Raw genomic sequence first — 20,342 nt, forward strand, 5'->3', positions numbered from 1 at the left:
CCCAGCTCTATCCAGTATGCACTTATCTTACTAATTGCTGTACTGTGTAGTGTATGAATTCTAACAGTCTCTTCCCCTCAGCTGTGTGAGGATGACTACAACACTTAATTAAGTGCCTCATTTGGTTATTTAAAGTGCACTTTTTCATTTTGGAGTGTTCAGTGAACACATGTCTGACACTGTTCACACTAAACAGCTGTGAGTAGTTCATCAATACACAACTTTACTGTAGGAATATCAAGCGGTTTATTAATTAAACATGATTACATTGGATGAAGAACCCCCCCCCCCCCCCCCCCCCCGAATCCTCCTGCTCCAAAGAAAAAAAACGGACACATACAAAACTCTGAGATTCATATCTTTTATTTGTTTTCTGGCATGTAAAGTACAAATAATTAAACAATTCCATGAAAAATTCCTCAAGCGTCTTCAGCTGAAATCCCAGTAATAAATATCCTAAACTAAACTGAAAGGTTTATTATTTTTTTTCCCCATTGTTATGTGTTTCTCTTTGTTTGTTCAGGTTTGGAAGTATGAGATTTTTTATTCGTGACGCACAGACACTGAGATCAGGAGTTCTGCTTTTGATCTTTTTTTAAAACATTTATTGTTGTTCGTTTGTTTTAGTCCGTTATTGTTCTGTTATTCCTGGAAAATGGTTTCAGAAGAAGGTTGCTAAGTAACTCTGTGTCCCTCCTAAATTAACTGACACGAAATACAACTGGTTGAGAAACAGAGTGACCACTGACCCCTTTATCTAGCTCAGCGCATCGCCTGCCCCGTCCCGTCTCCCCCGCTGCGCTTTCTTCGCCCACGTCTGCTAAACGTTGTGCTCTAGTCTTCCCACTGACTGTTTTATTTTCTAGACCACTCTCTTAGTTTGTTTCATGGCTTTATGGCAGCGGGTGAGAGGTTTTGGTGAGGCACACTGAACCTAGGGACTAGCTGCAGGTCTAGACCGTAGACCGGACCGCGCCTCGACCCCCCGCCCCGCCCCGGGCCCTAGCTGACTCGCTTTGGGGTTCTGAATGTGGCTGGAAAAACAAGACTGTGATTTAGATTAAATAATCAAAAGGTTTTCATTTAACAAGACAAACAAAACACAGGCATTAAAGGCATAACAACTAGCACACAGCATGTATGTTTATACACTTCAATTAGTTTAATATAGCAGTGCATTCTTTGCCTATGAAGAACTTTTCCAAATTGTAATTCTAAAGCAGTTTTGTTGTTTTATTTTTTTGATCTATTTGTTCCCTTTAAAGAAAAACAAAAAGGTGTAACCACATTTTGGCAAAATGAAAAGTATTTAAACTTGCAAATATAATGAAATAAACCATAAATATACACAAAAACATACTTTCATACGAGGCAATAATAATAATCATAATAATGATAATAAATAGTTTTTTAAGTTAACAATAAGTTAAAACTACAAGCTTAAAGTCGCCCAAATAATACAAGTTCATTGGCGCTATATTGATTTTTTTTCTTTTTTCAGTTTAAATCATTTATGTTGCAACGAAAGCTACCACAGACTTTTACAAAACACAATTAAACACATTTTGATTGAAAATAAATAAGTCTAACTAATTCTAAAACCTGCATACACTAATAAATAATGGAAACAAATATAAGAAACCGTACCCAATAAAAGGAACCAAAACTAAATATCCGACCCACGTGTGTCCTCTATGGCAACACCAACAACACAAATACGCTAAGTTAACATGTGATTCTGATATGTAAAGTAAAGCAATAACTTACAGGAAAAAATGATATTCTGAAATCAACATGGGCTAAAACCGGTGAAATTTTAGACAGTATTCCATACACGGTCTTTTAGAATTGCTCTTCTCGGTACCATAGATGGCTGTTTGTTTTAGCTTGCATGGTCAGAGCACTGTTAAGGGCATGGAGGAAGGGATAATGGACATTTTTAGAGACCAGAGCTCTCGGTGCTTGTTTGATTCTTCTAATGAATCTGTTAGTTAACACTTCTTTTTTTTTTCATTTCGTTGTTGTTCATTACATTTGATCCTTTCACTATTCTGCAAACCATTTCAGTGTGAGGTTTAATTTCTTTTTTAAAAAATATATATATCTTTTGTTCTCAGTCAATATAAAAACGAAGCACATTGCACTTACTGTTCCATAGGAAAGATGTTTCTTTTTTCTTTTTTTTTTCTTTTTTTTTATGATTATAATTGTAGTTGCTCAAGCGGTGCAGTATGTTTGCTTCCTGCAATTGTCCCTGGCTCTCTGAGGGGACGGGGGAGAGGTGTAGATAAAGAGTTCGTTGGGACACTCTATAAACCTCCCTATGGTCACCTGTGCACTACAGGGTTGTCCTGGTCACTGTATCTACCCCATCGCTCATTTTAGAGGGTGGACCAATCTTTACGTCTAGGATATTTGTCCCCTCTAGGGCACACCACCGATGAGTTCCAGGATAATTTAGCGTTAGCGAAAGAAAAATGTGTTGCGATGTTAATGTGGCGTAAGCTGAGAGGGCTTAGTTCAAGGTGTATCCCAGTTGTGATACAATGGGAATGCTTAGAGACACTTTGATATGTGTTGTGCGTGTGTGTGTATGTGTATATGTGTGTGTGCGGTGGCACTTTTTTCCCTTCATCAGTGACAAAGCTAAGATCCCTTGGTTGGTTAGTGCTTGTGCAAAGGAGCAAAATTAGTTGTCGATGATGTAATGGTGGAATACAGAAGATGTGTTGAGCGTGAATTAAATAAAAACGAAAAAATCTAGACTGTACTATGATAGACACTTGCTAGTTGTGTTGACATACTGGCGAATACAGTTCGTTATGGATTATTGTGTGAGGATTGATTACATTGATAAGTGCAGCTACATTAAGTCAATTTGTCACTTCTTTTGGTGCACTGAACATGCTGAAGCGTTAAGGTGAATCTTCTTGTTTGTTTTTGCCAATACAAGATGAGATGCTCTGGGTGTTTAATGTGACGTCATTTCAAGCTGCACTGCACCGTCATTGAAGCAACGCTTGATTTATTTCTTCACTACTCTTCCTGCGTAATGCATACATGTACTTATCTGCTCAATCTTTTTTTAAATGTTTCATATGTTTCTCTTTTTGATTTTTTTTTGTATTTTTGAAAATGAAATGGATTCACTGCATGTAAATCTTAGTCCCCAGCCCTCCGATCCCCTCCCTTACACCGCAGACTGGCCCTAGCTCTCTCCCCAAAGTTGAAAAACTCTGAAAATAAAAGCCATGCGGTGTGTCCAAAGATTTCCACAGTTTAAGAATCTGTAAAAATGTTGCACAAGGTCTTGTTTTTTTCTTTTCTCGTAGATATAAAAATATATTAATCTCTAATGTAATCCTTTCAAAGAGATCATTGTCCTCTTTGGCTAACACAGCGTTATTTAGAAAAGCAAAATGTCACTTGATTTGAACACACATTTACACCTTTCAGTTCTGTTCTGCATATAGTGTGAAGGTTTGCGATTTTACAGCAATGTCTCTCCCCATGGAACAGTTATCGTTTGTTTTATCACAGGGCTGTGGACAGCTTGGGCATTGTCTTTAATGTATCTAGGACATTTTTCATTTATAAGATGACTATTAAAAAAAACATTTTGTGTTGCTCATGTGGCTGCGACTTGCTATAAAGGGCCTTGAAGACACAAAATGTGATTTATTTTTATGTATTTATTTTTTGCTTGATATGTAGCCGGTTAGATATTTAGGGGCTGCTAAAACTGGTCTGGGAAAACGAATTATAATGCAATTCTGTTTAGTGAATGGAGCTAAATGTATCTAAGAAGTTATGAAGACCAAGGACGACCAATCCCAGTGGCCCCTGACCTTCATAACAGCTCACTCTCCATAAAATAGGCAGCTCAAAGAGCTGACACACAGCCTTTCCTATTCTTGAGCCATTCAAACCTCTTTAAAATGATCTAATAAGGTTCTGGATTCCGCAGTCGTCCTTCGTAATTGGTTTAAAAGTCTTTAAAAAGAATTCCAAATGCCATCGCCATGGGAACACTGTCGAAATGCCCCTAGTTACACAGACAACTGCATGTGGTGGAATTGATTCTAAATTCTAACGATATAAAACTCAGAGTGGAACGATGTGAGGAGATTCTAGGTCGCCATGTTTTGTGATGTTTCGCTATGCCCTCCAGTGGAGGTGCATATGTGCATTCGTGTGTGTGTGTGTGTGTGTGTGTGTGAGTGTCTCTGTGATGAACGTTGTCTTTCGGTGTGCTGAAGTGATTGTGATGGCCCCTGGGTGACCTCTCGATTTGAGACTACCAGTTTGTTCAGAGGCTGTTGGGTTGGACCTCAAGTAAGGAGTGTGTTGCGCCATAAGGCAAGGTTGCAACCAAATGTAGAGCCAGGAAACCGTAATCAAAGTTCTAGAAAATGCTTACATATTTGGCTATTATAACCACCTTAAATGTTGAATATATAGTTATATCATAATATATATAAGAGAACACTGTTTAATAATTTTCCTCTTAAAAAAAAAAAAAAAGATTTAAATCACTGATTCAAAATGCCCAAGTGTAAAAAAGTGACTACATCCTCTGAAGCCAGACAGGAGAGTAACGGGGGCAAGATTTCGGGTAAATTGCACATATTTGATTAACTTTGAACTTTTGATTTTCCTTTCATTGACTAGTTCTCTTACTTTGCCTGAATTAAATTAAATCTCTGCAGACATTCTCTGTCACATTCGTTAGACTGTCCCTCCTCAAGGATTTCCCCAGCTCTGCCTCGCAACTCTGCTAATTCAATTCAGGCAAATGCTGGCACGGACAAGCATGTTGTGTGAAGAGAAAAGAAAAATGACTCTACTTGTGTATTTTTGCTCATAATAACTAAACGTGTGTGTGTGTGTATGTGTGTGTCGAATGTGTGTTAGAGAGAGACTCAGTCCAGGCCCATGTAAAGTGAATGTACAGGGAGCTCAGTAGCTCCCCCTGCATGTTAAAGAGCAGTAGTGACTAGGCCTTCCTTCAAGCCTTGTGCTGCTTGCTGGTCTTGAAGGAGACCTGCAGCACCCGGTCGCCCAGGCGGTAGCCGTTCAGGCTGGCGATAGCCATTGCTGCCTCGTCGTAGTTGGTCATGGTGACAAAGCCAAAGCCCTTACATTTGTTGGTGGTGAAGTCACGGATGACCTTGACGTTTGTGACGGCGCCGAACGGTCCGAAGAGCTGCCACAGGACGCTTTCGTCGGCTTCTGGGGACAGGTTGTAGACGAAGATGCACCAGCCGGCTCCGGTGGGCCCGGTCAGGTTGACGCCGGCTAGACTGGTCATGCTGTCAATGGTTATGGGGGAGAATCTGGGGACGAAAGAAGGAGAGCTACCATGGGTGTCATTCTGAAGTTCAGCACAGCGTGCCTCTCATTAACACATGTTCCTGCCATTATGGACTCTTTGAGGACCGGACACTCGATCTCCACAGCCTTAAATAGGTAAACAAAAACAAAACAAAAAAAAAACTATTGTATTAACTAGGATGACCAAACCAAACTCTAGTCCCTGTTTGAAATAGGACAGAATTCACAATGTCCAACAAAATCACGATACTTAGCAAAACAGAAACCTAGAGAGGGATGAAGGCAAATCAGAAACAAATCAATGGAAAATTTGAACGAACAAAGGAGACGCAAACAGAATCTTGTATGTCCATGCTGGTGGAAAAAATACATTAAAGCAACCAAAACTGAAAATATAATAAAGTTAGTTCAATACAGAAATACATACAAATCAGTTCAATCAAGGAATCAACCAAAAGAACAAAAAGGTGCAACAAAGCCATGCCAGAATGTCCTGCTGTGATATCAGCTACGTCAGTCTACACTACTAAGTGTTTTCTCAAATCTGTTATGGTAATGCTAAAGTCAGCAGGCGTTATTCTGGGCACTTTGTTTGAGCTTGTTTAGGCATGGATGCTTTTGAAAGGACACCTTTTTTTGGAAATTACCTCTTGACTCCATAGCTGGCGTTTAGTAAATTGTCGAGTCTGCAATGCAAGAGGGAGAGTGACGGAGGTGAAGATATTAGTTGCATAATCCAACAACGAGCAAAGAGTTTTCAAGCAGCAACTTCAGCCACCAGGGGGAGCTCTTTACTGGGCACAGCATCCACCAATCAGCAGGCGGCGGCTGGCCCATCACACTGATGCAGTGCTTACAAAGCCCTCGGGCGATGGTCTGAGAGTACTGCGATGAATTCTTGTGAATGCATCCATGCCGTGACTGAGTCACATGCAGTGTTTTCTCTCTAAGCAGGGCCAGTTCTTTTAAAAATTTACGCACTGCCTCAGACTCATTGTGATTTGTCAAAATCCCCCTGATGGTGTGAACGTGCTGCTGTTTAAAGGAAAACCGTCAGAGGAAGAGTAGGGAGCGTTAGGGGTGTGGGCTGTAGGTGGGAGCAGTACCTGAAGCGCTGAGTCTGGTGGTGCAGAGGGCCAGTGAAGCGGCGAGCAGCTGTCTGGTAAAGCTGGGTAAGCAAGGCCTGTCCCGTTTTCTGACTGGGATTGTTGGCGAACTTCACGGTGATGGGTTCGGCGGCGCCCAGCGGCTTTTGACCATTCAGGCCTTTGATGGCTTCCTCGGCCTCATTTCTTTTGTCAAACCGGATGAAGCCTACTCCGCGCGATATACCTGCTCCAAACAGAAGGCAAGGCAATGTTAGCACCGTCACACTAATGAATGGCAGATAAGATTTATTTATTTATTATTAAAATGCACGGATGAATAATGCATTATTCTGAATTTCAATAGGCATATTTGACATTACTTGAGGTTGTACTGTTTTAATTTGATCTATTTAAATAAAAAAGCATTTCTAATTTTAATTTTATTTAGTTTCATTTAGTTGAACCTAACATATAACTAAAACTAAAACATATAGCTTCTTTTTTGCGTCACAGCCAGAGCTTAAAATAGATTTGTAATCCTCCCCCAGGGTCCCTACGCTGTTAGTGGAAGTGAGGTAACGTTTACCTGTGACCTGGTCTACCAGGATGCGTGAGGTGATGATCCTTCCATACTGGGAAAACAACTGCTCCATGTCTTTCTGACTCATGGTTTTGGGCAGCCCGCTCACGTACAGGTTGGCATCGCGTATGGAAGCTGAGCTTGGTCTGGCATAGGACACCTACATTGCACACACACACACACACACAAAACAAGGAGCTGCGGTTTAGGATTTCTTTTAATAGAAATATTAAGAAGCATGCATCAAGACAGCTGTGACAGTCCTAAAACTCTCAGCAGTGCAAACTTTCAAGTGTAGTCGAAGCAGATATGTCACAGCACTGCTACGCTCAAAGGCGAGACATCCGCCCACTCTCTCTCATCCCTCCTTCCTTGAAATCCACGTCTCTTACTTCACTCGAACCAAACCTGGTTCCCTTATTAAACACTACTTCAGCTTCACTCTGCTCCTGACAGCAGAAACACGAGCCCACTCTCACATTCACTCCCCCCATCCCTACCCCACCCAAATGAATCAACACCCTCTATGCTGATTTGAGACCAGCTCCCTCAGGGAGTCGTGAGGAAAATTTGATATCATGGGCTGTTGTTCTAGCCAGTGATTTTCCATAAGACAGCAGTATTTAGAACCTGTTCCGCTTCGGGACGTGTCATGTATTTATGTATTTATTTTGACGTTTTATATTCCTTTCTATATTTCCTAAAAGTCCCCTACCGTGCCGTCTTGGTCATATTTGACATGCGAACAGATTTTTCTCATGAAATATGTATATTTATGTGTTTCTGGTTGGAAGGGGCTGATTTTGATTGATGGTGTCAGTGTGTGTGCATGTGGGGTTTTTTTAGATAAAGAGATTGGCTCCCTCCTTCTCCATCTCTCCTTTGTCAAGGGGAAACTGCTCCTCTGGCAACCAGCGATATCAAGTAAACAGATTACAAGATGTCCAGCGCCCCTGACAACTCCCCAACACACGTCCTCACAAAATACCCCATGAAAAAAAAAAAAAACGAAAACAAAAGCAAATCAAGCAAAAAGCACAATATCAATTCATGTTAATGTAAATGTGGCGCACTCACTTCCTGAAAACTCTGGAATATTATATTATGCTTGTTTTTGTTCAACAGTATTACAATGAATACTTCTCATTTACACTTGGACATGTTTTATCTAGGATTTAAATTTGTATTATTCAATGTATTTTTATTATATCTGTGATCTATAGTTGATTTACTTTATATTGCATATTTAATATATACTTCATATATTTTTCAGACAAATTATATTGCCATGTAATGTTAATAATAATAATATATAACACAAATAATAATATAATATGTTCTTTTTATTGTTTTTCTAAACATTTAGAGTGACATACAGTCTTTTTACCAATTGTCTTTTTTTTACCAATTTACTTATATATTGTTTTATTATATAATTTAATTAACTTTATATTGCATGTAAAATACAATACATATGTTTTATAATTTGTCTAAACATTTATAGCACCATATAGCCTTATACTCTTCATACTAGTTTTTACATATATAATTTATAATTTATCTAATATAATGACTTTTTTTTTCCGTCTGTAACCTTTTTATTCAATAATGGGCCAAGCATTTCATTTCTTTCTTTTCAACACACATTTGCATACTTGAATCTGATGACCTTTATGTAAGCAATTACAGCAAGAGAGAAAAAAAAGTTAATCTAGGAAACTTGTTTTTATCATAAACAGGGTTCTATTTTAAATGTGTTTAAGCCATTTTATGACGCCCAACCAAGTTGCATGTTTCGCCATGAGACCTTGGCACAATGATGTGTTTTTCCACCATATGTGTGTTTGCGTCTTGCAGGCCAGTATGACTAAGCAGCGGTATTGTTGAGGTAGGGGTGTAATTGTGCAGTGAGTGGGTGAGTGTACAGCAGAGACTAGAGGGGGGAGATGTATTGGAGGGATGGGATGCTGCCCCATAATTAACCCTCTCCCTGTCTCTCCCACAGTACAGATGGTGCCTGCAGCCCATATGGCCCCTAATCCTGTCATTGGCATTCGGCTCCTTCCTAGTCTTTGCTCCTACGCCCCGTCTCCCTCCCTCATTCACGCCCTCCCTTCCATCCTCACTATCGGCTCCTTACCTTTATAACAGTGCTGTATTGACATGGAAAATATGACATTTGCCCATCTTAAGGATTTGAGGGCAGTGGGCACACGAACGTTGTGGCAAAGCTGGATGAATGCACTGAACAAACAAGACGATTAGGACAATAGCAGTCGGACTCCGTGTTGTTTAAATAACTGCCAGTAATGTTCGCCCATGGATTGCAGTCATTATTCACCAAATAACTGTGTGCTATGGTTTCAAATTAGACTAGGGAATGAAACTGCTCTGATATGAAACATTGTCATCTTGGCCTGTCATATGATTTACATGGATATGCCTAATATGAGCACATGCAAACCTACACTAAGTCTGCGAAAGCTGCTTAACTGCTGATTCTTTGCCTTGGCTTTGATGTGTGGTGATCAGGTGGAGGAGCAGACCGACTGTTTAAATGTCATGCTTTCAGAAGCCCAGGCAGACCTTTCCCCACCCCAAACCCAGCTGAATTGGGGACAAAGAAGGCCCTAATTAGCCAAGACTGAAGGCAGATGGGGCTCTCTGTGTTGACCTCCAAGCCGCACATTGCGTCTCACTAATTACATTTCCATCACAATCAACTCTGTGCACAACCCTTTGCTTTCTGACCTCCACTTTTTCTTTTCTTTTGCTCCTTTTGTACCCACCACCAATTCCTCCCCTGCCCCTCCCATTCTCCTCCCCTCCTGCTGTCACGTCTGTATTGGGCTCTATGTGCTTTATTTCTCTGCTTCCTCCCCATCGAGTGATTGAAGAGCGTGGGCTTCATGAGCTACTCTTACCTTGATTGTTTTGGTCTGCAGTTTGAGACCGTTGAGCGTGTTGATGGCCTTGTCGGCATCGTTGGGATCCACATAGTTTACAAAGCCATAGCCCAAACTCTGGCCTGGAATAATACAAATGAGAATGCATTGGAATGCATGCATTGGACCCTTGCTTTGATGCTAATATCCCTTACTGAATCAAGACCAAATTGCATGGTTACCTGTAATCTTGTCTCTGACTAATTTGCAGGACTCGATTTCTCCGATACTGCCGAAAAGGCTCTTGAACTCCTCTTGGGTCATGTTCTGAGGCAGGTAGTTGACGATCAGGTTGGTTTTGCTGTCGTCTGTGGCGCCATTAGTGCTAATGACAGGGCCGTTAGGCAGGCTAGTTCCACTCGGACCATTGGACACCTGGGTTTCCATGGTGCTGATTATCTGCAGGTGGAAAAATGACAAATGACACTCTAAGATGGTGCAGTTTGGGTGAAAACGCATACATTGAGGGGCGTAATGCTTGGCATACTGGTTGAGAGGTTAAAAATCAATGAATCTGAGTGGTAGAGGGCTATAGAAGAGAACAATATCCCACAATATCCCCCCTCCCCTCCTCCTCTGACATCCTCCCTCACTTCAACTCTCTCCATCAGCCCCTGGCCCTGCAGATGTCACAGTCCTTTCACTCTTTCCCAGCCCCCTTTATGCTATCCAGGGTCATTCAGCGTTACATCACAAGCCTCTAAGAGGATGGGCATGAAAGTACATGTAAATGCGAAAACTATGTTTTTTACATTTCCTTTTAAGAAAATGCAGTTCAGATGAATAAAGATCAATTAATACCTTGTTTATGTGAAAAGCATGAGTGTGTGCATATGTCTGGGTCTTGGGTTCATCCATGTTGCTGTGGAGTACAGCATGATGCTTAATTTGGCCTATAGGGAATTTTCAAAGAACAGATGTATGAAGGTTTTAGACGCTACTTTAGTCTTTAACGTTCCCTTTCTGTCCCAACGCACAACTGGAGTGGTGCTCTGCACCGTACCATAAGCGATCTGTCATTTTTATCTCTTTTGTAATTTTTTTTTCTTCATATTTTTCCCAAGGCTGCTACTCTCCAGAATTACAAATTGGCATATGTAATGTATGTTCATGTATTAGTCATCCTTAGTTGACTGAAAGCACTCTTTCCCAGTGAACAGCCCCTGGGGTGGAACAGGGTGTCTCACCAACTTAATTAACAATGCATCCGCAATCTTTTTGTTTTGAGTCCCACAATCAACAGGCAGAATGATATGTTACAAGTCTCTCTCTCTCTTTTTTTTTATTTTTATGATCTTTCCAGGAAAGTAATTGGAAATACATTAAATTGTATCTGATATCTAATTAAGCATTTTATTTTACAATGTTTGTTCAGTTGCAAAGGTGAATTTAAAGTAGTATGGGAAGTTTGATCCTTTGTTCTACCTTCAGTATTGCCTCTTCCTCTCATCTCTCTGTAACGCACTTCTTCCTCTCATCTCTTTCTTCAGTGAAATGATTTATTCTTGCCTTGAGCCTTACCTCTAACCAGGTTGCCCAGGTAACAGCAGCTTGACGACTGTTGCTATTGGCTGGCTTCTTGACTTTTAGCAAAGCTCGCATGTATGTGTGTATATTCGAGCGCTCGGTTAAAATCACTTTTTATCTTGCATTAATAAAATAAGCTTTCGGGGCAGCCAGAATTTATATCTCAAGCAAATTGACACTGACAAGGAGAAAGCTCAGAGAGCTGAGTTATTAAAGCACTGCAAACATGGATCTAGGCAAAACTGACAATTTCAGTGTCACCCGAGCAGGAATTTCCAAGGAAAGGGTGTTCGTTTGATCACAAATGGGGATAAAATGGCATTTTTTGCTTGGACAGTAGCCCATAGCCTGTATAGCCTGGGAAATATCTCGGGTTTAGAAAGTAAACTCAGACAGGCACTGTCTACGTGTTGCCACAAACAGAGTGAGTCTTGACACAAAGTGACAGGATCAGGGCAAACGGGATTCGTGAACTGAAGTAAACCTCCCTATGGCAAGCCACCCATCCTCAGAGATGAATGTAGTGAGTTACAAAATGCACAGGCTCTTCGACCACACAGACTGACACGTACACTATCCTACAGCCCAGATACTGGCACCAGCACAGCAGAGATAGAGGTGGAAGATCACTTCATCCCAAAATACATGATTCACAGAGACAGGCGAGAGACTGCTTACTGCTGGATTTCCTACCACAGCGCTGCTTAAACATCACACATCTTATCAACTGTCCCTGAATTAAAGCTATTAAAAATAAGCCTTACAAAGCAAAACATGGCCACAGAGCGGGCTTTGACATTCCCATCCCAGCCTGTACTTTTCTATTTCAAGGAGAGTTCTCCCTCAATATTTAATGCACCGCATCTGCATCGCCTACACGAGGGCCCAGACTTACACACAAACAAGAGCCCTGCATCCCATGAGCAAAACCTGTTACCTTCCCACCAGCGCACAAATAATGATAAATGACTGCAAAGATTCCTCTTAGTGAGTCAGTAATGAGAGTGTGCTGAAATGACCATCAAGCCTTGTCAATCAAAAGAAGTTTTTTTTTATTTTTTTTATTTTTTGTCATGTTGAATGACACAATATACAAATGTAAGAAAAAACATAGCTTTATTATAGAAAACCCACTTGGTTTAGCTGCCACCATTTTTTTCTTGGGAGATAAATCAGACCGACTTCAGTATAAATGTAGATTACTTTAAAATATTACAGTAAATTAAAATGCATTAACGCATCATGCCAGAAAACGTATTAAAAGATAAAAATAAAAACAGGCCTGAAATCAGCATGAGATAAAAAGCAATCTGTCTGTGAAGACTATCCACTCGCGTCACTTCCTTAATGTCCCTGTGCAGGGAGGGAGCCATTTTCTTAAAATAAACACAGTCTTGCACAAGATCCGGCGAGGTAAACAAATAAAGCATAAGGCTGATCTAATCTGTAGCCTAGCTGTATGTAACATGTCAACATCAATTTGCAGACTGCCAGGGTAGCGATTCCCAGTATTATCAGTTAACGTTAGGCTATTGAAAAATGAATCTGTGCTCGTGACACTGCTGACGCCTAATGCAGACTTTAATTTTATCATTTCTAATTCATAAACGTAGCTACGTGTCTGGACGGGCCTCCTGACTGAAATGGGAATGTTGGATTGCCAATAGGCCGTTTCAGTAACAGATTACAGGATTATCCTAAACAAAGGGCATTAGCCACACTCTCACTGCAGCTTAAGGGATCACAGTGGCAGCTGTAAAACAACAGGACACAAGTCAAAACTGAACGGATAAATCCTTTGCTTTGTTGTTTATTTTTGTCGGTGAATTGGGTTACTTTAACTCGTGGGGAAAAAAAATCTGCAGCGTGAAAGAGCATTGATTTATCACGCGAATTCACACGTCTCTCTTGTATTCCCCCAAATAGCGTTATTTTATTTAAAAACTGTTTTTATGCCTTTTTAAAAATAATTAGTTTTATAATTCTACAAGAACGCCAGAAACGTTTAACGGGAAGAAAAGGCGCTAGCGGTATCCCGGTATTCCTGTTCGGTCGCTATCCAGAGTGCTGAATCCGGGAGTGGCTCAACACGCACAACTACCTACAAAACATCCTTGGTGTCGCGCGCTCCGTTTTATCAAGTGGACATTAAGCTCTTGATGTCGTCTTCATAAATAAACACGTTTACGAATCGTTAAAACTCGTTATCCTCTCGTCCTTTGATTGGACAAGTGCGCGTGTGCTTCTGTGGGCATTCACAAATCCGAGCTCCTTTTTGCTGAATAAACGTATTGACACGAGCGAACAAAAGAGCCACCCGTTCCTCCTCTACAGAGACCGTGGCAGCACTATGAATATTAATGTAAACAGTGGCGCTTTGTGTCGAGGCCAGAGGCTGCGGGACTCTCCGGGAACAATGAACATTGCAACTGTCTTCACTTCTTCACTGCTATTCTACAAGACAATTTTAAAATAACGAAAATTATAATAATAACAAACGTAATTAAATGTACATTTAAATAATGTCATCAAATAAATGCCTCTAGCTAATTATGTAACAACTGTATAATATTCTGTTCTAGGTAAGTTAGCTGACAGTTTTTTCTTCTTAACCGAAATCCATATTTAAGTGGCCTGGTCGTAATATTTAACAATTATAATTTGATTATTATTGGCTGTAATATTAGTTTCTGTAGCCCAGGCTACAAGATCTGTTCAAAATAATCACCGTTTAAATTCATAATAGACGAGGTCTGTGATTCTGTAACGTTCGTAACGGCTTCCCTTGACCGCACACAAATACTGTCAAACGTGTTTTTTTAAACGCCGTGTTATTCTTTAATTGACAAACTCTTTATTAGCGATAAATGGCGAGCTCGTGTGTTCAGACGGATGTGTTGTGTTGTGCACCTCGCTGTGATGTCCTTGTCCTTGAATTGCGTATCTGCTCCTGGAGAAGGTTATCTGACTCAACGGTTTTACGAGCTTGGCACTGCGGTAGAGGCTCGTGCTCACGGAGGACTGCGGAACAACATGCCGAGAGGCCCGTCATTCATTCATCACACCGTCTACCGAGACTTAAAACGAAAGAGAAGCGCGTCGTTTCGCATCGCCTTTTGTTTGAGGTCAGTCTAACACAAGGCAGGCTGTCCTTCACAGCAGACGGACATAACGTTACTGATTTGTGAGGACCAGAGGCCTCTAACCTCAAACGCAAAATGTTGTGTGGCTGCCAAATGTTGAGTGTAATTTCCAAAGAGCGTTCAAATTAATTAGGCTATTACTAAACGAGTCTCCAACCAGGGTTTAGTAGCTATTATCACATTTTTCGGACAAGAAACAAAGACGGTCATCCTGAAAATACGCCTCGTGTAGAGCAGGCCTGAAGAATTAAACGTCATTAATTAATCTTAGAATATTAAACAGTCACCCGTGGGTCCGTTTCAAATACCTGCTCGTATTCAAATAAGCTATTTTTTGTTCATGTTTACACAGAGCAAATGTACGTGGAGATAGTGGTTCTGTGCGAGTGCCAGCATCGCTGATTTCTATTGGAGAAGACACGCCCAAAACGCTTTCCCTCAAGGCCTTTGTATTCCCTTCCTAATGCTTATTTACACACTTCGGTGTGTATATGAGTATATGAAAAATGAACTTACTAAGATATCGATAGAAATGTGGGATATTTAGCCGTTCCCATACATCACATGACATCTCGCAGTTTCCTCTCTCGCGGTCTCTTATATATAGCATCGCAAGCCTTAGGAATTTCGTCCTGCCTGATTCAATCCCAACTAACAGATGCATAACATCTCCCCTCCCCCTCTGAGTGACTCGACCCTTTCCTTTGCCTTTGCTCTTCGATGGGCTCTCAGCATCCGAGGCGTCGTGTTTTGTCTCGAGCATCCTTCCCGAGCCAGGAGTGTGCCCTCTCACGCCCTTCTTCTGCCTCCGCCGCACCTCAGCTATTTCTGAGGAATTCCTCAGCGCTCTTTGTTAACAATGGCTAATTATCGCTTGCACGCGTTTAATTAGCGGATGTAGGAATACATGCATGTTGCGAAGGGTACTTTACGTATTACGATTGATGACGAATGCCTTGTAAGGAAAGGAGAAAGCAATGTTTTGATTCTCTTCAGAAAGACAAGCGAACTCGTCTGTAGCTATGCTCACGCATGCCTGTATCACATTACTTATACCCCGGGCTAATCGTTAATCTTGTTCACGGAATCCGCGATTAGATGCGCCAGTATGTTTGACCAAATGCTGTGTGTATGTTTTAGCTAGCTTGTATTTAAATACCCTATATTTTAAGATGAATTTTATATACTTGCTGTCTGTTGTGAGGGTGTTCTGTGGTGCTGATGCTGTTGTTGTTTTTCATGAGATAGACCGGAAAAGGGTATACTTACAGTAACCATTCTTGAGCAACAAAGATGATATTGATCTAGGTCCTTCAATACACAGGTCTTCAGGCCGTCTTGCGGATATTACGCCGTGGCTCGAGAACAGCAGATGTCAGGTTCCAAACGAAAAGAAAAAAAAAGAAAAAGGAAAAACGACAGTCTTCGGCAAGAAAGCTCAGCCCGTGCGATTGTAGTTTTCCTCAGCAGTGTGAAAATGAGGAGACGGGGGTTTTCTTCAGGACGATGATGAGTGAGAGATTTCTCTCCGTGTGGCGTGGGCGATGGTTCAGAAAAAAGAGAAGCAGTGATCCCCAGTAGGGTGTGTCCAGGGGAGGGTGTTGTGGTCTGCTGTTGTGTATTTCCCAGCTCCTCGCAGGCTCCTTCTGTGCCTCTGCTGCAATGTTCTTCTTTTATGTGTCCTTCTGGCTGGCAGAGCTTGCTGCTGATTGGCTAATTGTGCAGGGAGGGTACTACATGGCAGCCATTGCAATGCGCTCCTCTCCCATTATCCCCTTCACCATCACTCCACTCTTCCTTTTGCCCTCCCTTTCTTCCTGCCCCCCCCCCCTCCAAACACACATGCAGAGCTGAGTGAATAGAGCTCCACCTGCACTCCGAACAGATGGGTGCAGAAAAAGACAGGAGCCATGCTTTCGCCTACTCTTTACCCCTCTCTCTCTCATCCTCTAGTTTTCTTGATTATTTGTCCTTGCAGCGCAGCTCTTCTTCTCAAATTTCATCTTTTCAGTCTGACGCGCTGCATTTCTACGAATGCTGTGCATGAGTCCGGCATTTGTTCACCGGCAGAATGGCTGTGCAAAGGCATAACTGTGTGAAGGTCATAACACGGCCCACTGTTTGAATACCTGCCTTTACTTGTTTAACAATTCCTATATTATCATGTCAGGTGTGTGTTGAATGCGTGTTACATAATCACACACGGCCAATGCTTACAATATGGATTAAGACATCATTTGGGTTATCAATGTCATATAGATGTCATGCATTATTAATGTTGTCGTATAATGTCATTGCCATAATGTCCAGAGACACCTAAAATCAGAGACTTGAGAATGAATGCACATGTCAGCTTATTGTTCCTCGTTGGAGCTGATATTAAACATCGAAACACACTGATTGCAGCGGTTGTTATTTCAAGCTCCCTTCCCCCTGTTTCCAGTCTCAGGGAGTGGGTAGAGCTCACTGAGACAGGCTGTTTGGTCTCATCTATAATGCATCTCCTGCCCCAGGACTTGATGTGTGACAAATGACCTATTTCTGCACAGACCCCCACAGGGCCCTGACCTGAGGGAGCACGCTCGGTGTATCTCTGTTACGCGGATGTCGCTGGCACTTTCATAGGTGCGGGTCTCTGTTGGGTGAAGTTGGAAGAGATGGTTGCAGAGCGTGCAGGTTTATGGAAATGTATGCTTTAGCCGATGAGGTGTGAGGGGGATGTCATTCCCACAAGAGGATGTGTTTATTTTAGTCTGTTTATGAGCGCGATGGAGACCGTGGGTCGCTGGAACTCACCTACATCCGCATTGGCCTTGGGTGACCTTGTGGAAGTCGAGCGCTGTGTGCGCACACATCTTCAGCAGAAGTTCTCTGTGATTATGCAGATTGTAGACAGTCACAGCACAGGTATCAGACATCAGGAGTCAGAGAGGTACAGAGTGGGTGGTATTGTCGTTGGCGGGCAAATGCGCTGTAATGCAGATCAGAAAAACAGCATTTTCTCAACATGTCTACCCTGAGTAATAAACAGAATTATATATATTTTGGCTGATGAGTTCTTGGGAGATCACTGGAGATGGACGAGTGGGCAGGTGCGTTCAAACTCATTAACCTTTTGATAATCTCGATTGTTGTGCATTTCTGGGTTATGGGTTAACATATGAAGGCCAAGCATTCTCTGGTTATCTTGATTCAGTATGGTGCTCTGGAATGGATGGCAATGTGACTGCGACTATTGTGTTATTTTAGTATAATTTATTAAGATTTTGAACTAGTTTTTTTTGTATATTTCTGTTTTCATTTTCATTTTAGCCAAAGCAATTATCCATCCAAAAATGATCATTCTGTCATTCATTATGTCATTTGAATCCTGTATGACTGACTTTCTTTCTGTGGAACATAAAAGTTGTTTTAGTAAATGTTGGTAAACAAATCGTTTCGGGGCCCACTGTGTAGAAATAAAAATACTGAAACAATTTGGTTACTGACACTTTTCAAAATATATTCTATTGTGTTTCATAGAAGAGAGAAAGTCATACTGGTTTTAAATGACATGAGGGTGAGTAAATGAGTTACACAATTTGGGTGGAATATTTCTTCAGAGATTTAGTATTTTGTTGCGTGTTTTTGTCATTTATATAGTTTTTATTCACTTTATTTCAAATGAGAAATGTTACATTGGCAACTAGCTGATATAAAATAAGTTTTCCATATTTTATTTCAGTTAAAGTTTGTTTTATTTCAAGTAACATAATGGTTTCAGTTTTGTTTCACTATAATAACCCTGGCTGCGAAACATCCTGCCCTTCGTCCTTCTCTCTCATTCTCTCTTTCACTTTCAGTTCTTCCTCCTCCCGGTTCTTGTCCCGCATCTCTACCCCAGTCAGATTGTGAGTGTGGGCCCTGTCTGATATTTTACATAATTGCCTTACGTAAGTAGCCAGCTCAGCTCAGAGCTTGGATGATATTAGTGGCGATGAATATTGCATGAGGAATGCACTCGTTAAGCGTTAATACGAGGATAGAGAGATGGGCCACGCTGTTAGTCTGTCTTAACCCCACCCACTCTGTCAAGTCGCGACCGAGTGAGGGGGAAAGACTTCACCATTATAGGTGCGGGTGTTGTTTTCTGCTTTGTTAGCTGAATGAAAGAGCCCAGGTCTGTTAGCTGCCTACAGTTCCACATGCATCCTGTTCACACTTAGCTTGAATAAACCGGCTTAATTGCAGAGGCTCATTACAGGTCTTCGCTGGCAGCAGGGCAGCTGAGTCCAGCCCGTGGGTAAGAGGGCATCTGAAGCACCTATTCACCTCCCTGTTTCAGAGGATCAAGCATGGCAGTTGCTTGAAGCTCTTTCAGTATTTCACTGATGATTTTTAATGCTCAGGAGCTCCTCCAAAAGAGCCGATTAGGAGCCTGGTGCTTTTGTCCCTCTTGGCATTACAGCATAAAAGACTGTAAGGCTCTCTTTTGCTCTTTTAATTATCATTGATTTTAGTCACTTTTTTATGGCCATCCAAACGTGACTGTTGTGGAGATCACTGGTGGAGGAAACAGGCAACTGGTTTTTTTATCTAATAACTCAAAAATGTCGGTTTTACATTTGCAAATTGTGGATTTACATTTATGGGAAGAAAGCATGTTATGATCGCAGTGAATCTATTTAGCACTAGTGCAGGAGATATGATTGTGTGAAACAGATGTGCTCCATTGCTACAGCTAGTGTTATTCCTCTTATTACGATCTGAGGTAATGGATTAGAAATGGCTCAAATGTCTGTGCTAAGGAAGATTTTTCCTGGATTCATATTTTCAATTGGCAGTATTTTAAAATAGCTTGCCTTAAAATGTCTTCGTTACATATACAAATGAAAATCTGTGTACAATATTATACTGTACACTGTATATTATATTACATATTGTATGGTCATAAACCATCTTTAGTATTCGCTTTCTGGATTTGTATTTTTAAAAGTATTTTTTAGTTAAAATATTTTTGTATGATTGTATGATTTAAACACTACTTTGAAAGGTGCGAGCTAAAATAAAAGAGAAAAAAAAACCCGATGTAAAAATTTAATAAATATATTGCATTCATATTGTTATCATTATGCTGTACTAGCTGAATTAGGGATATGAACACACAAAATAAATACATAAATAAACCTGTATTATTTCAACCATGATAATGCAAATGAAAATTTATAAATATAAACATTTTATAATATGGAATATATTAATATTTTCTCCATGCTATTCTACTTGAGCTAGGGACATTAACTATAATATATAATAAATACATATTTAATCCTTTAAATTAAATGAATGTATTCTTTTACCCAATATAAAAATGTATAGTTAGTGAATTATTAGATACTATAAATTGTGAAGTAATTAGATGTAATATATTATATATATTGTTTGCACCATGCTGTCCTTCTTGAGCTGGGGATTATAACTGAATTCCTATAGTTGAATGAATACCATGTATGCATGAAAGGTCACTATAGATAAAAATGTCAGGCAGAAGTGTCAAATATAAATGGAAAAATTAATATCCTTCACCATACACCATTCTGACATCAGTTGAATGGTTTCTATTTCATTTCAAATATCATCAGTATCATGACCACTTTAGAATACTCTTGAATATTCTCAAATATTTATTCCAGTGCTTCAGTATTAGTTCTACCGCTTTTACAGGCGTCTTGTGAATTAATAGTAA

At 40.6% G+C, this 20,342-nt stretch overlaps 1 protein-coding gene across 7 annotated transcripts; it reads right to left on the reverse strand.

Moving 5' to 3' along the window:
- Positions 1–347: 347 nt before the first annotated feature.
- Positions 348–16,376, reverse strand: LOC127952803 (ELAV-like protein 3). 7 transcript variants are annotated; one of them, XM_052551584.1, is made up of 7 exons: positions 15,887–16,376; positions 10,130–10,346; positions 9,927–10,030; positions 7,009–7,162; positions 6,441–6,666; positions 5,982–6,020; positions 348–5,357 (listed from the first exon to the last, which is right to left on the reverse strand). In XM_052551584.1, exons 1-7 carry the CDS (start codon positions 15,893–15,895, stop codon positions 5,009–5,011), a joined length of 1,098 nt encoding a protein of 365 aa, XP_052407544.1. In that variant the 5' UTR covers positions 15,896–16,376; the 3' UTR covers positions 348–5,008. The 7 variants fall into 7 exon arrangements, with proteins under 7 accessions (XP_052407544.1, XP_052407537.1, XP_052407565.1 ...); XM_052551577.1 differs by having other exon boundaries at positions 6,441–6,669; XM_052551605.1 differs by having other exon boundaries at positions 348–5,336; positions 15,887–16,375.
- Positions 16,377–20,342: the final 3,966 nt, after the last annotated feature.

This window comes from Carassius gibelio, chromosome A3, assembly GCF_023724105.1.
Source record: "Carassius gibelio isolate Cgi1373 ecotype wild population from Czech Republic chromosome A3, carGib1.2-hapl.c, whole genome shotgun sequence".
NCBI lineage: Eukaryota > Metazoa > Chordata > Actinopteri > Cypriniformes > Cyprinidae > Carassius > Carassius gibelio.